Source organism: Cetorhinus maximus, chromosome 14 (genome assembly GCF_964194155.1).
Source record: "Cetorhinus maximus chromosome 14, sCetMax3.hap1.1, whole genome shotgun sequence".
Taxonomy (NCBI): domain Eukaryota; kingdom Metazoa; phylum Chordata; class Chondrichthyes; order Lamniformes; family Cetorhinidae; genus Cetorhinus; species Cetorhinus maximus.
Window position 1 is genome coordinate 31124868 of NC_135892.1, and position 12724 is coordinate 31137591.

Here is a 12724-nt window from a genome sequence, read left to right on the forward strand (position 1 = left end):
CAAAATACTTGGGATGATATTTTCTATTTAACTATTGTCTAGACAATGTTCTATAAGCATAATCTTTACCTGCATAGTGGCACTGAAGGGCTGCTCCTGCATCATTGTTCTCTCATCATAGTGTTGCCATTGTCCAGGCACAGGACTCACTCTGTCCTGGGATCTGGAAGTTGGGAAGGTGAAGTATTCTCTGGCATATGTTTGTGTGGGAATTGGATAGGCTTCAGGTCTTGTGGGCAATACTTGCTCCTAAAAGTAGAATTAGCAATTTGTTTAACTAAACCAGCAAGCATTCATGATATATGAATTAAAAATATCAAGCATAAATAATTTAGAGGCTACAAGAAATATATCATGCATAATATATGATTGCTATTGAACTTCTATAAAAGACTTTTTTAAAAAGCGCTAGGCATTTATCAGTATACATGCTATTTCAGAATCATAAAATCTATAGTCTGGCCTTGGTCCGCCCTCACATCTTCCTCTCCCTCCCAGAACCCAGACCCCCTTGTCCTCACTTATCACCCCACCAGCCTCCGCATTCAAAGGATCATCCTTCGCCATTTCTGCCAACTCCAGCATGATGCCACCTCCAAACACATCTTCCCTTCACCCCCCCTGTCAGCAGTCCATAGGGACAGTTCCCTCCGGGACACCCTGGTCCATTCCTCCATCACCCCCTACACCTCAACCCCCTCCCACGGCACCTTCCCATGCAACCACAGAAGGTGCAATACCTGCCCCTTTACTTCCCCCTTCCTCACCGTCCAAGGGCCCAAACACTCCTTTCAAGTGAAGCAGCATTTCACTTGCACTTCCCTCAATTTAGTCTACTGCATTCGCTGCTCCCAATGCGGTTTCCTCTACATTGGAGAGACCAAATGCAGACTGGGTGGCTGCTTTGCAGAACACCTTTGGTCTGTCCGCAAGCATGACTCAGACCTTCCTGTTGCTTGTCAATTCAACACACCACCCTGCTCTCATGCCCACATGTCCGTCCTTGGCCTGCTGCAACATTCCAGTGAAGCTCGATGCAAACTGGAGGAACAGCACCTCATCTTCCGATTAGGCACTTTACAGCCTTCTGGACTTAACATTGAGTTCAACAACTTCAGATCATGAACCCTCTCCTCCATCCCCACCCCCTTTCCGATCCCCCTTTTTTCTAATTTTTTTAAAGATTTTTTTTAATATATATTTTTCTTTTCCCACCTATTTCTATTATTTTTAAATTTATTTCCATCCATTGTTTTATCTCCACCTTTTAGCCTATTTCCAGCTCATCCCCACTAGGGTCATCTGTCACTTGCTCGTCCTGCTTTCTACCCTTAATGTCACTATTAGCACATTGCTTAGCTAATATCACCACCGTCAACACCCCTTTGTCCTTTTGTCTATGACATCTTTGGCAATCTCTTCTTTGCCTCCACCTATCACTGGCCCTCTATCCAGCTCTACCTGTCCCACCCCCCTCAAACAGCTTATATTTCACCTCATTGCCATTTTTCCTTAGCTCTGATGAAGAGTCATACGGACTCGAAACATTAATTGTATTCCCCTCCGCAGATGCTGTCAGACCTGCTGATTTTTGTTTCGGATTTCCAGCATCCACAGTATTTTGTTTTTGTCTTGGACAAAGGGGTATTGGTTAAAATGACAGAGTTTTGATTTTTTCCGCAAAAAACAAAATTGCTAGGGTGACTCCTTTTCAAATGCACAAATTTATTTAAAAAAAACCTCAAGACCCCTCAACAGCTGGTATGTGAGCTGGTGGTATGTTCACAGTATACTCCCCATAGCCTAGATTTTATGAGATCCCAATTTCGTCTGACAAAGATTCGATTTTGTCCTGTGGTGAATAGTCATAGGTGAAGATCAAGGCTCAGCTTTTCAAACATTTGGACAGTCTAATGTCCTTGTGCATCAAACACAGGCAGGGTTTTAGGAGGTACACTGCATTGTGAAAAGACAATGGGATTGTAGCAAAGAAATAAAAACACTACAGTGTAGTATTATCCAACTTGGTAATAATCAAATCTTACAAATTTGGAAAAGTCTTCCTCTCTTCTTCGTCATAAATTAGCAACATAGTTCAGCATTTTGCTGCTGTCAGGGTTGTTAAATTGAACCACAAACTGAATTAAACCACCAGTGTAGGGGTCATTTGTGGGTGAAGTCGTCACTCAAGGCAGCAACATGCCTTCAGCTGGGAGGCAGCCAATTAGTAGGTCACCTCGGCGTTTGCTGTCCAACTGAGAATGCCAGGAGGGTTCTGGCGATGGAGGCTACAGACAGTGCAGCCACTATAAGAGAAGCTGGTAACCCTCACTGTCACCAGTGGGAACACTGCTGTAGCACAAGCAGGAACGATAGCGATGCACTAAAATCACTATCTGTATCAGGGAACAGCTGAGATCTCATTAGGTCCATGACAATCGGAAAAATCCCTCTTCAGGAATTCCACATTCAACAGCAAGGCTGTGGCATGGAAAGACAGCAGCCATGCCATTTTCTCCTGGAAATACTTATATTTCCTTCAGCTGTAATTCTGCTTCGACTTCCCGCTGTGCAGTTGCCTTCTCTCAATTGTTGGGGCGCAAACACACCGGGGGCCCCTGCACAATGCTGGCAAGGTTGCTGTTGCAATAGCTGTTAAGTGGCTCCTTAATTAGTTTGATTGCATTCCTACCACTGGTATGTGGGTTGCCATCACCACTATGTATCCAGCTCCAGAAAGAGCACAAGGAGGAAGAGCATGTCATGGAACTGGTCCAAAGCTGTCCAGTGCAATTTTGCCAGCAGCTGTATTTAAAAGTTTGCAACATTCGTTATGGATTAAACACTAGTCACCCAAAACCTGCATAAATACTTACCTCAGCGCAAAGGTTCCCAGTGGAGACTGATTGGATTTTGGAGGTAGGTGCAGTAGAATAAACAGGCTTTGTCCCAGGACTTGGAGGTTGGTCTTCTCAGCCAAAAACAAAAACATCAAGTTAGGACAGCATTCATTAACACTTTAACACCAATGTCTGAATTTGTTGTGCATAACAGATTAAATTAGAAAATTCTTCCAAAATGTTAGTGTTTGAATTTTTATGGCTGATACTTGATGACAAATAATGGGCACCACATCCGCTTAACAAAGCAAAAAAGTGGCAACGAGTCACAGTGTGAGCCCAAGGGAAGAGGGAGACCGACATGTAAACTATCAGCGGGCAGTCAGCGGGAGTTACAGAGGAGTGTCAGAACAAATCAACAAAAAACCAAGAAGTGATCTCACAGGACAACAGGTAGGGAATTAGTTGTCCAGAGAGCCTGAAGATAAGGAACATATACCTGAAAGAGATCTGCAGGGGGATCAACAGAATGGAGTGAACACAAGCGTCAGGGAGTGAAGTTAAAAAAATGTCAACACAAGCGAAGGTGCTGATTGGGGAGTTACTGGCAAGATTTTTTATATACGAGCTTTTAGTTAATTTTTGTTATGTTTGGCTAGTCTAATAATTAAAGACATGGCTGGACACCTCTGTCCAATGCAATGCACATCCTGTTCCATGTGGCAACTCCAAGATGCTTCTCATGTCCTGGACAACCACAAGTGCAACTAGAGCAGCTTGAGGTCTGGGTTTCAGAACTTGAGCAGCAGCTGGCATCACTGCAGTGCATCCACAGTATGAGACCTATATGAATAGCACATTTATGGATGTTGTCACTCCACAGTTTAAGGGTATGCGGAGAGGAAATGGGTGACTGCCAGGTAGTCAAGGAGGACCTGGCAGCTAGTGCAGGGATCCCAAGTGCACCTTGTTCTCCAACCAGTATTCAGTTTTGAATTCTGGCGAGAGTAATGGTTTATCTGTGGAGTGCAGCCACAGCCAAGTCCACGGCACGGATGTCTTGTCTGTACAGGGGGAAGCTTGGGAAAGTAAAAGTTATAAGGGATTTTATAGGTAAGCAAACAGACATTTCTGTGGCTACAGACTTAAATCCATTGCCTCCTGCCAGCAGGAGCAGCTGCTGAGCAGAGGAAGGAGGGTAAACAGACAGGTTATGGTCTATAATGGTACCAATTACATAGGTAGAGAGATGAGGTCCTGGAGGCAGGTTTTAGGGAGATAGACAGGAGACTAGCAAGCAGGACCTCAAAATGAGTAATCCCCAAATTACTCCAAGTGTCACACACTAATGAGTATAGAAATAGGAGAATAGAGCAGATGAAGGTGTGGCTGGAAAGATGGTGCAGGAGGGATGGCTTTAGATTTCGAGGGCATGGGGACTGGTTCTGGGAGAGGGGAAACCTCTACAGACTGAGCGGGGTGCACCTAAACAGTGCCGAGACCAATATCCTGTTTGGGAGAGTTCAAACTAACTTGGCAGGTGAAAGGAAACCAGGATGCAGCATTAGGAAGGATAAACAAGGTACACAAAGAACTGGAGAAGTAGGATAGCACTAGAGTAAGAAACAGTAAGATATTAGGTGGGATCAGACTAAAAGATAATGCGGTATGGTCTAAATTTGATTTACAGTGCATGTACGTAAATACACAACATGAGCTACAGGTGCAAATAGCCAAGTGGGAATTTGTGCTGCGTCCATATTGGAGACCTGGCTGAGAAAGGGTTAGGACTAAATATTCCTGGATACAAGGTGTTCAGGAAAGCTAGAGAAGGGAAGAAAAGAAAAAGGTTTGGCTGTAGTGATTAAGGAGAATATTTCACTGCTATAGAGAGACCATTTCCTAGAACAGCCAAGTAATTAATCTATTTGGCTAGAGTTTCATAACAATTAAGGTACCACTGTACTCCTGGACTAATTCTACAAATCACCAACTACTGGGAAAGAAATACAGAAAAAAATTTGCAGGGAACTAAGAGAGATGCAAGAACCACAGCGTAGTGATAAAGGGAGACTTGAATCATCCTAATGAAGACTAGGGTGGTAATACTGTAAGGACAGAGAGGGGAGGAAAGTTTCTGGAGTGTGTTCAGGAAAGTTTTCTTGATCAGTTATTTTTCTGACCCAACGGGAAAGGAAGCATTACTGGATCTGGTTCTGGGGGATAAGGTGGGTCAAGTGGATCAAATGACAGTTGAGAAATTTCCGGAGAACAATGATCATAGTATCAAAAGGCTTAAGTTACCTATGGAAAAGGACAAGTAAAAATAGTAAACTGAAGGAGAGTCAACATTCATGGAATGAGAACAGATCTGTCCCAAGTAAATTTTTTTTAATTCATTCATGGGACGTGGGCTTTGCTGGCTAGGCCAGCATTTATTGTCCATCCCTAGTTCCCCTTTGAAGGTAGTAGTGAGCTGCCTTCTTGAACCACTGCAGTCCATGTGGTGTAGGTACACCCACAGTGCTGTTAGGAAGGGAGTTCCAGGATTTTGACCCAGCAATAGTGAAGGAACGGCATTATATTTCCAAGTCAGGATGGTGAGTGACTTGGAGGGGAACTTCCAGGTGGTGGTGTTCCCATCTATCTGCTGCCCTTGTCCTTCTTGATGGTAGTGGTCATGGGTTTGGAAGGTGCTGTCTAAGGAGCCTTGGTGAGTTTCTGCAGTGCATCTTGTAGATGATACACACGGCTGCTACTGTGCATTGGTGGTATAGGGAGTGAATGTTTGTGGATGTGGTGCCAATCAAGTGGGCTGCTTTGTCCTGAACGGTGTCAAACTTCTTGAGTGTTGTGGGAGCTGCACTCATCCAGGCAAGTGGGGAGTATTCCATCACACTGCTGACTTGTGCCTTGTAGATGGTGGACAGGTTTTGGGGAGTCAGGAGGTGATTCCTAGCCTCTGACCTGATCTTGTAGCCACAGTATTTATAAGGCTAGTTGAGTTCATTTTCTGGTTAATGGTAACCCCCAGGATGTTGATAGTGGGGATTCAGTGTTGGTAATGTCACTGAACATCAAGGGGCGATGGTTGAATTCTCTCTTGTTGGAGTTAGTCATTGCCTGACACTTGTGTGGCACAAATGTTATTTGCCACATGTCAACCCAAGCCTGGATATTGTCCCGGTCTTGCTGAATTTTGACATGAACTAATTTAGTCTCTGAGGAGTCGCGAATGGTGTTGAGCATTGCACAATCATCAGCAAATATCCCCACTTCTGACCTTATGATGCAAGGAGGTCATTGATGAAGCAGCTGAAGATGGTTGAGCCAAGGGCACTACCCCAAGGAACTCCTGCAGCGATGTCCTGGAGCTGAGATGACTGACCTCCCACAACCATCTTCCTTTGTGCTAGGTATGACTCCAACCAGTGGAGAGTTTTCCCCAATTCCCATTGACTCCAGTTTTGCTAGGGCTCCTTGATGTCACACTTGACCAAATGCTGCCTTGATGTCAAGGGCAGTCAACTCTCACCTCACCTCGGGAGTTCAGCTCTTTTGTCCACGTTTGAACCAAGGATGTAATGAGATCAGGAGCCCTGGCGGAACCCAAACTGGGTGTCAGTGAGCAGGTTATTGCTAAGCAAATGCTGCTTGATAGCACTGTTGATGACCCCTTCCATTACTTTACTGATGATCGAGGGTAGACTGATGGGGCGGTAATTGGCCGGGTTGGATTTGTCCTTTGTGTACAGGACGTACCTGGACAATTTTCTACATAGCCGGGTAGATGCCTGTGTTGTAGCTGTACTGGAACAGCTTAGCTAGGGGTACGGCAAGTTCTGGAGCACAAGTCTTCAGTACTATTGCTGGAATGTTGTCAGGGCCCATAGCCTTTGCAGTATCCAGTGCCAAAGCCATTTCTTGATATCATGTGTAGTGAATTGAATTGGCTGAAGACTGGCATGTGTGATGCTGGAGACCTCTGGAGGAGGCCGAGATGGATCATCCACTTGGCACCTCTGGCTAAAGATTGTTATGAATGCTTCAGCCTTATCTTTTGCACTGCTGTACTGGGCTCCTCCATCTTTGAGGATGGGGGTATTTGTGGAGCCTCCTCCTCCAGTGTGTTGTTTAACTGTCCACCACCATTCATGACTGGATGTGGGAGGACTGCAGAGCTTGGATCTGATCCATTGGTGGTGGGATCATTTAGCTCTGTCTATCACTTGTTGCTTAGGCTGTTTGGCATGCAAGCAGTCCTGTGCTATAGCTTCACTAGTCTTGACACCTCACTTTTAGGTGTGCCTGGTGCTGCACCTGGCATGCCCTCCTGCACTCTTCGTCGAACCAGGGTTGATCCCCTGGCTTGACGGTAATGGTAGAGTGGGGATATGCCGGGCCACGAAGTTACAGATTGTGTTCGAGTGCAATTCTGCTGCTGGTGGCCCACAGCGCCTCATGGGCGCCCAGTCTTGAGTTGCTAGATCTGTTCGGAATCTATCCCATTTAGCATGGTGGTAGTGCCACACAACACGATGGAGGGTATTCTCAATGTGAAGGCGGGACTTTGTCTCCACAATGACTGTGCGGTGGTCACTCCTACTGATACTGACATGGACAGATGCAGCTGCGGCAGGCTGGTTGGTGAGGATGAGGTTGAGTATGTTTTTCCCTTTTGTTGGCTCTCTCACGACCTGCTGCAGACCTAGTCCAGCAGCTTTGTCATTTAGGACTAGGCGAGTAGTAGTGCTAACGAACCACTCTTGGCGATGGACATTGAAGTCCCCCACCCGGAGTACATTCTGCGCCCTTACTTGAGTGGTGCTCAACATGGAGGAGTACCGATTCATCTGCTGAGGGAGGGCGGTACGTGGTAATCAGCAGGAGGTTTCCTTGCCCGTGTTTAACCTGATGTCATGAGACTTCATGCGGTCCGGAGTCGATGTCGAGGACTCCCAGGGCAACTTCCTCCCAACTGTATACCACTGTGCCGCCAACTCTGCTGGGTCTGTCCTGCTGGTGGGACAGGATGTACCCAGGAACAGTGATGGTGGTGTCTGGGACATTAATTACGTGAGGATGACTATGTCAGGCTGTAGCTTGACTAGTCTGAGAGATAGCTCTCCGAATTTTGGTACTAGTCCCTATATTTTAGTAATGAGGGCTTTACAGGGTCGACAGGGCTGCGATTGCCGTTGTCTTTTCCGGTGCCTAGGTCAATGCTGGGTGGTCCGTCCAGTTTCATTCCTATTTTGTGACTTTGTAGCGGATTGTTACAACTGAGTGGCTTGCTAGGTCATTTCAGAGGGCATTTAAGTGTCAACCACATTGCTGTGGGTCTGGAGTCACATGTAGATCAGACCAGGTAAGGACGACAGATTTCCTTCTCTAAAGGACATTAGCGAAGCAGCTGGGTTTTTACAACAATGGTTCCACGGTCATCATTAGACATTTAATTTCACATTTTATTGAACTCAAATTCTACCATCTGTCATGGTGGGATTTGAACCCGGGTCCCCAGAGCATTACCCTGGGACTCTCGATTACCAGTCCAGCGACAATACCACTACGCCATCGCCTCCCCATGATCAAAGATTAGCAGGCAAAAATGCAAAGGGACAGTGGCCTTTAAAGAAGAAATGGCTTGGGTATATTCATGATACATTTCCACGTGGCGGGGAAAAAGCGGGGCAACCAAAACCAGAGCTCCCTGGATGATGAAAGAGCTAGAGAGCAAGAGAAAGCAGAAAATGGTAGGAGGGATGTGTGGTAGGGGTAGATGATGACAGATGTCATGTTGCTAATACTAGCGAAAAACAGGGTGACTACAGAAAGTTCAGAGTGGAAGTGGAGAAGGAAATCAGAGAGGCAAAGAGGGAGCATAAGTAGAGGCTGACATCTCACCCAAACAGGGATCCAAAAATCTTCTATAAACACATAGCGCAGAATTTTGCTGTCGGCGAGAAGGGAGCGGGGCCCGCTCGCCGACACGTAAAATGACGCAGGATGATGTCGGGCGGAACCCCCGACATCACCCCACCCCATTTAAATTTTCAGGAAGAAGGGGTTACAGCAAAATCAGCTGCGGGCCCACCGACCTGTCAATGGCCACTTGAGGTCCATTATGGGCTCAAGTCGATTTGGGATTCATGCACAAAGACCCCCAAATCCCTCTGTGCTGCAGCTTTCTTCAGTCTTTCTCCATCTAAATAATATTCAGCACAACTATTCTTCCTGCCAAAGTACATAACCTCACACTTTCCCACATTATATTCCACCTGCCACGTTTTTGCCCACCCACTTAACTTGTCTATATCCCTCTGTAGACTCTTTGTGTCATCCTCACCACTTGCCTTTCCATCTATTTTTGTGTCATCTGCAAACTTGGCGATAGTACAATCATTTCCATCATCCAAGTCATTAATATATATTGTGAATAATTGTGGCCCCAGCACTGATCCCTGTGGCAGTCCACTAGTTACAGGTTGCTATCCTGAAAATGTCCCCCATATCCCAATTCTCTGTCTTCTATTAGTTAGCCAGTCCTCTACCCATGCTAATATACTACCCCCAACACCATGGGCTCTAATCTTATTAAGTAGCCTTATGTGTGGTACCTTATCGAACGCCTTTTGGAAATCCAAATATATCACATCTACTGGTTCCCCTTTGTCTATCTCCTTATTACCTCCTCAAAAAATTCTAATAAATTTGTCAGGCATGATTTCCCCTTCATGAAGCCGTGTTGACTCTGCTTGATTATATTATGCATTTCTAAATGCTCTGCTGTTACATCCTTTATAATAGATGCCAACATTTTCCCAATGACAGATGTTAAGCCAACTGGCCTATAGTTACCATTTTTTTTTGTCTCCCTCCCATTTTGAATAAGGGTGTTACATTGGCAGTTTTCCAATCCTCTGGGACTTTTCCAGAATCTAAGGATTCTTGGAATATTACTACCAGTGCACCCACTATTTCTGTAGCTATTTACTTTAATATCCTAGGATGCAACCCATCAGGTCCAGGTGACTTATCGGCCTTTAGCCCCATTAGTTTCCCTAGTACTTTTTCTCTAGTATAGTTATTATATTTATTTCCTCCCCCGCTTTTGCCCAAGATTATTTAGTATTTTTGGTATGCTATTGGTGTCTTCCACCGTGAAGACTGATGCAAAGTATGTATTCAACTCCTCTGCCATTTCCTGGTTCCCCATTATTATTTTCCCAGCCTCATTCTCTAAGGAGTCTATATTGACTTTGGCCTCTCTCTTCCTTTTTATATATTTAAAGAAGCTCTTACTGTCCGATTTTATATTACTTGCTAGTTTACCCTCAAAGTTTATTTTCTCCCTCTTTATTATTTTTTGGTCATCTTCTGTTGGTTTTTAAAACTTTCCCAATCCTCTGGCTTACCAGTAATCTAAGCCACATTGTGTGTTTTTTCTTATGGTTAGCAATCCATGGGCTCCCATCATTTCCCTTGAGGTTATAATTCTGCGCTTTCAAATCCCTCATTATGATCTACAGCACTAAATCAGCTGTCCCAATGGCTAACTAAATTACTGCCACACAGGAGTTGTGGGGGAAGGTGGTGGCGTCGTGGTATTGTTATTGGACTGAGGGCCCAGGTTCAAATCCACGGCAGATGGTGAATTTGAATTTGATTAAAGTCTGGAATGAAAAGTCTAATGATGACCATGAAACCATTGTCGATTGTTGTAAAAACCTCTCTGTTTCACTAATGTCCTTTAGGGAAGGAAATCTGCTGTCCTCACCTGGTCTGGCCTACATATGATTCCAGATCTGCAGTAATGTGGTTGACTCTTAAATGCCCTCTGAAATGACCTAGCAAGCCACTCAGTTGTATCCAATTGCTACAAAATCAATAAAAACGAATGGACCACCCGGCATCAACCTAGGCATCAGAAACGACAATGGCAAACCCAGCCCTGTTGACCCTGCAAAGTCCTCCTTCCTAATATCTGGGAGGCTAGTGCCAAAATTAGGATAGCTGTCTCATAGGCTAGTCAAGCAACAGCCTGACATAGTCATACTCATGGAATCATTCCTTACAGATCATGTCCCAACATCCCTGGGTAAGCCATGTCCCACCAGCAGGATAGACTCAGCAGAGGTGGCGGCACAGTGGTATACAGTCAGGAGGGAGTTGTCCTGGGAGTCCTCAACATCAACTCTGGACCCCATGAAGTGTCATGGCATCAGGTCAAGCATGGGCAAGGAAACCTCCTGCTGATTACCACGTACTGTCTCCCCTCAGCTGATGAATCAGTACTCCATGTTGAGCACCACTTGTAAGAAGTACTGAGGTTGGCAAGGGCACAGAGTGCACTCTGGGTAGGGGACTTCAATGTCCATCACCAAGAGTGGCTCAGTAGCACCACTACAGACCAAGCTGGCCGAGTCCTAAAGGACATCGCTGCTAGACTGGGTCAGTGGCAGGTGGTGTGGGAACCAACAAGAGGGAAAAACATACTTGACCTCATCCTCACCAACCTGCTTTTCGCAGATGCATATATCCATGACAGTATTGGTAGGGGTGACCACCGCACAGCCCTTGTGGAGAAAAAGTCCCACCTTCACATCGAGGATACCCTACATCATGTTATCTGGCATGATCACCGTGCCAGAACCATAGAAAAATTATGGTGTAGAAAGAGGCCATTTAGCCCATCATGTCTGCACTGGCCTAAGAAGAGGAAAAAGAAACTAGCCATTCATTTTAACCCCACTTTCCAGCACCTGGTCCATAGCCTTGCAGTTTACGCCATTTCAGATGCAGATCCAGGTACCTTTTAAATGAGTTGAAAGTTCCAGCCTCAACCACCAACTTAGGCAGTGAATTCCAGATGCCCACTACCCTCTCGGTGAAAAAGTTTTTCCTCATGTGCCCTCTAATTCTTCTGCCAATCACCTTAAATTTATGCCCCCTGGTAATTGATTTCTCGGCTCAGGGAAACAAGTCTTTCCTGTCTACCCTATTTAGGCCCCTCAGTTTTGTACACTTCAATTGGGTCACGCCTTAGCCTCCTCTGTTCTAAGAGAAACAACCCTAGCCTATCCAATCTCTCCTCACAGCTGCAACTTTCAAGCCCTGGCTAAATGGGATAGATTTCCAATAGATCTAGCAACTCAAGACTCGACAGCCATGAGGCACTGTGGGCCATCAGCAGCAGGACTGTACTCAACCACAATCTGTAACCTCATGGCCTGGCATATCTCCCACTCTACCATTACCACCAAGCCAGGGGGGTCAAACCTGGTTCAATGAAGAGTGCAGGACGACATGTCAGGAGCAGCGCATCAGGCATACCTAAAATTGAGGTATCAACTTGGTGAAGCTACAGCACAGGACAACTTGCGTGCCAAACAGCATAAGCAGCAAGTGATGACTCCACAACCAATGGATCAGATCTAAGCTCTGCAGTTGTGAATGTTGGCGGACAATTAAACAACACACTGGAGAAGGTTCCACAAATATCCCCATCCTCAATGAAGGAGAAGCCCAGCACATCAGTGCAAAAGATAAGGCTGAAGCATTTGCAACAATCTCGATGATTGATGATCCATCTTGGCCTCCTCTGGAGGTCCCCAGCATCACAGATGCCAGTCTTCAGCCAATTCGATTCACTGCACATGATATCAAGAAATGGCTGAAGAATGGATATTGCAAAGGCTTCGGGCCCTGACAATAGTACTGAAGTTTTGTGCTCCAGAATGTGCCACAACCCTGGCCAAACTGATCCAGTACAGCTACAACACTGGCATTTACTCAGCAATGTGGAAAATTGCCCAGGTACGCCCTGTAAACAAAAAGCAGGACAAATCCAACCTGGCCAATTACTGGCCATCAATCATCAG

At 45.5% G+C, this 12724-nt stretch overlaps 1 protein-coding gene across 6 annotated transcripts in view; it reads right to left on the bottom strand.

Annotated features, from left to right (window-relative positions):
- afdna (afadin, adherens junction formation factor a) overlaps window positions 1-12724 on the bottom strand; it is a 234674-nt gene that overhangs the window by 26919 nt on the left and 195031 nt on the right. For all 6 annotated transcript variants that reach the window (XM_078556748.1, XM_078556746.1, XM_078556744.1 and 3 more), the window contains 2 exons: window positions 2877-2968; window positions 70-249 (listed from right to left, as the gene is read on the bottom strand). In XM_078556748.1, coding sequence (XP_078412874.1) covers window positions 70-249; window positions 2877-2968 — 272 coding nt within the window. The remainder of the gene's footprint in view (window positions 1-69; window positions 250-2876; window positions 2969-12724) is intronic.